The sequence below is a fragment of the Octopus bimaculoides genome, chromosome 16 (genome assembly GCF_001194135.2).
Source record: "Octopus bimaculoides isolate UCB-OBI-ISO-001 chromosome 16, ASM119413v2, whole genome shotgun sequence".
Classification (NCBI taxonomy): Eukaryota; Metazoa; Mollusca; class Cephalopoda; order Octopoda; family Octopodidae; genus Octopus; species Octopus bimaculoides.
The window spans coordinates 54,691,664-54,696,027 of NC_068996.1; the positions used below are offsets into that span (position 1 = coordinate 54,691,664).

Consider the following 4,364-nt stretch of genomic DNA (forward strand, 5'->3'; position numbering starts at 1 on the left):
CACACACACATATATATATGATGGGCTTCTTTCAGTTTCCATCTACAAAGTTGACTCACAAGGCTTTGGTTGGCCCGAGGCTATAGTAGAAGACACTTTCTCAAGGTGCCATGCAGTGGGGCTGAACCTGGAACCATGTGGTTGTGAAGCAAGCTTCTTACCACACATTCACACCTATGCCTATATATATCATCATCATCATCATTTAACGTCCGCTTTCCATGCTAGCATGGGTTGGACGATTTGACTGAGGACTGGCAAGCCAGATGGCTACACCAGACTCCAATCTGATTTGGCAAAGTTTCTACAGCTAGATGACCTTCCTAACACCAACCACTCCGAGAGTGTAGTGGGTGCTTTTACATGCCACCGGCACGAGGGCCAGTCACACGGTACTGGCAACAGCCAATCCCAAACAAGTTGTCAGTGAAAACCATGCTTTGGGTGTGATGTGTGTATAAGATTAGTTTGTACTGGGGGCATAGTTGAAACATAATCCATAAACAGTTTCAGCATCTTATGAAACAATGCGGATAATATCTGCTTCCTGAGTAATATCTTTAGTGTTGGAAGAAGTGATACTCCCAAAAATGTATCAGAGTAAGGAACATGTGTCAGACATTCAGGGAAATGCTAACATTGTTGTCTACAAATGATTTTCAAAATTTTGATACTCTATAAAATTGCTTGACTTTTCCTTCTTTTTTTTATTTCTTTTTTTTTGGTGACAAAGAGCGGGGAAACACCTATTCCAACAAATATTTATATTTTGAAATGCATCCAACCAATAGAATGAATGAAAAAGTTCTTGAATTTAGGCCTACATATATCTATTCCTATTATTACCACTTAAAAAAATGAAAGAAAGGATTTAAATCAAAATATATTTATGAAAACAAAAAAAAAAAGAAAAAGTGAGAAAATATTACCTGTTGATGAAATTCATCATAGTTTATCAAAGGTCCCGAGAAGCATAAAGGCAAATAAATGGTATAACAAAGCAGATCACAGAAATCAAAACCATTCCTATGATTTTCACCATCTTCATGGACTTGTTTCTTTTTCCATTTTACATAATCAGAATATTCCAGGCAAAAACTTGTGTAACGAATGTTACATAAGGACATGATGATCATCAGAAAATAGTAATGAAGATCCAGCTCTGGTGTCCATGGAAACAAAGTAGTTTGCTGAAAAATGTTTGAAATGTACATGAGATGAGTGTAGAATTTTAATTTTGAACTAATATATATAAATAACACATTATTATTATTATTATTATTATTATTATTATTATTATTATTATTATTATTATTAAAATTACGTAAACTTATGTGATATGTCTAGCAAACATCCATGCAAATGGAGAATGCTGTCCCCCATCCATGTGTTCCCCCTTTCCACCCCTTCCTCACCCTTAGAGTTAGCACACTCAATGTGAGCACATTGAAAAATAACTCTGGTGAGATGATTGAGATGCTAGAATTCTTTCCAGCACATAGGAAAAGAACATAGGTAATAGTGATGGGGTTGGTGATGTGGGTGTAGTTTTATTCTGAGAAATTGGTTGATAAAGCAATTGAGGTAGTCAGACATTAAACTTAAGCTTAGACTACTTTTGCAAAGTGGAACAACAACTATTATTTCTGCCTATGCTCCACAACTGGGCCTGCAAAACAAACAGAAACATCGATTTTATGACACCCTTTTGCAGACTACCTCATTGACATATGACAGTGACCTTCTATTTGTGGTTGGTGGCATCATGGACATGATGGACAGCATTCAGGTGGCTTCCATGGGGTGCATGGGAGTTAATGGAGTCAGGTGCCACAATGAAGAGGGAACTAGGCTACTGGAGTTCTGTGATGCAAATTACCTCATGATCAGCAATACTAACTTCAGAAAACCAGCCGGTCACCTATCAATCTGGTGGCCACACAAGCCAGATTGATTACATTCTCACCAGAAAATGGAAAGATGGTTACTTATAAATGCAAAGAACTTCCCAGGAGAAGAATGCACTCCTCAACAAAGGTTAGTCATTAGTGACTTCAGACTCAGGAGTAGAAGGTTGCCAAGAAGACAGCTAGTCTGGAAAAGAAAGATCTGGAAGCTTAAGAATCTGAATAGTCAGAGATTAAGACATGTTCTACTTGAAGCATTTGATAAGAAGGAAGAGGACAAAGTAAAACATAACATAGAGGACAACTGGAGGTTCTTAAGGGACATCTTAATGAGGGCCACTGACCAAATTTGTGACTGGTGCAAAGTCCTAACCAGACCTAAGGTGAAATGGTGATGCAACAGGGAAGTAGAGAGAGAAACATTAGGGCAAAGAAAGAGATTTGGAAGGACTGGAAGAATGGTGCTAGCAGGGAAATATGTATATTAGGTTGCTAGAAGGGAAGCTTAGAGACAGGTATACTCAGCCAGTGGAGAAGCAGAAAGGAAGAAGTTTGCCAAGGTTCTGCAGTATGAGGACCAGAGGCTTCAAATGTTTTGGATTGCAATATAGTATGTCAGAGAAAATCATGATGCTGTAGAAAAGAAATGTGTTCACATGGATGATGGTTCACTTGCAGTTAGTGATTCTGCAAAGAAAGAGATTTGGAAATGCCACTATGAAAGGCTGTTAAAGTAGAGAATTCATGGGTGAAGGAAAGTCTGCCTAATGCGAACACAACAGAGGGACCAGCTATCTGAATGGGCAGTAGCTTGATAGATAGAGCAATTAAGGATATGAAGACAGGGAAAGCCCCTGGCCCATCAGGAATCACCACTGAGATGCTTAAGATATCTGGCAGAGTCGCATAGTTAATCAGGTTGTCCATGAGGGTGTCATACCCAACGACTGGTCTAACAGCATTTTAGTCAACTGTTACAATGGTAAAGGTGATACTTTAGACACAAACAATTGCAGAGGCATCAAATAGCTGAACCAGGTGATGAAAGTTAAAGAGAGGATCATAGCTCAGTTAATTAGGAAAAGAGTTAGTCTAGATGAGATGCAGTTTGATTCTGTGCTAAGAAGAAGCACTACCGATGCTATCTTCCTGATAAGGCAGTTGCAGAAGAAGCATTTAACCAAAAATAAACCACTGTACTTGGCATTTGCTGACATGGAAAAAGCCTTTGACGGGTTACCTTACTCCTTTATCTGGTGGTCAATGTGGAAGCTACGGATAGATGAGTGGTTAGTGAGAGTTGTACATGCCTTGTACAGGGATGCTATCAGTAAGGTGAAAGTTGGCAACAAGTATAGCAATGAATTCAGTGTACAGGTAGGAGTTCATTAAGGATTGGTTCTTAGTCCCCTCTCATTTATCATAGTCTTCCAAACCATAATGGAGAAATTTAAGACTGGCCTCCCTTGAGAGCTCCTCTACACTGATAACTTTGTTCTTATAGCTGAATCAGTGCCTGACCTACAGAAGAAATCTCAGGTGTGGAAGCAAGAGTTAATTTAGCAAAAACAAAGGCCCAAGTAAGTAGGAAAACAGACAAATCGCTGACCCCTTCAGGGAGATGGCTTCCTCCTAAACACAAAGTGGTTTCCTTTATTTATTGCTACTACTTAAACATTTGTAATACTCTGCAAAAAATAGTAATCAATTATTAATCAAGAAATAATAATCAAATATAATAAGGCAATATTGCCTTACTATACAAATGACCATATCTCAGAAAATTACAATATTGGGCATTATACAAGCATTATACACACTGCTTTTTGTCAAGCTGAGATCTTGTTTCTACTCCAACTGATCCGGTTTATCAAAAACAGCAGAAACTTAACTAATCTTTGCAGTTCCCTCATTAAATATGATGCCAAATATGTCTTCCATTTCTAGGAATTGGAACACAGCAGTGGATTGAAAGGAGTGCCACAATGTTTCTTTACATTTGTAAGTGGCATGATAACTTAATCTGTTCAATAGATACTAGATCTAAATGAGGCATGAGCTCAGGGAACCCTATTGTCAGCATACATTATGTTGGTTATGCATCTTCTGGAAATAATTCAATTCTGGAAATGTTAGCAACAGGGAGAATTTTAGCATTTTATATAAAAAAAAAATATGAATGGTAGCTTTGAAATATAGTGTTTTTCTATTACAGTTGCAGATGTTAAGTGGTGACATTGAACAGTATTTGTTTTATATTCTTTTCAGTGGGTGATAGTTTATACGTTTAAGTCAAAATTTATTTGAATATTTCCATTTCTTTCATACAATATGAAATATTATGAAGTACTTCCGATACTTCAAGTTAGTAGGAATGCTACTCCTTATGAGATATTTGGTGGCGGTACTCTGCCAAAATAATAGGAGTAGTGATGATTTAGTGTAGAACCTATATAT

At 37.5% G+C, this 4,364-nt stretch overlaps 1 protein-coding gene across 1 annotated transcript in view; it reads right to left on the reverse strand.

Annotated features, from left to right (window-relative positions):
- LOC106884152 (protein-cysteine N-palmitoyltransferase HHAT) overlaps positions 1–4,364 on the reverse strand; it is a 190,517-nt gene that overhangs the window by 125,276 nt on the left and 60,877 nt on the right. The window contains exon 7 of the mRNA XM_052973781.1: positions 930–1,190. Coding sequence (XP_052829741.1) covers positions 930–1,190 — 261 coding nt within the window. The remainder of the gene's footprint in view (positions 1–929; positions 1,191–4,364) is intronic.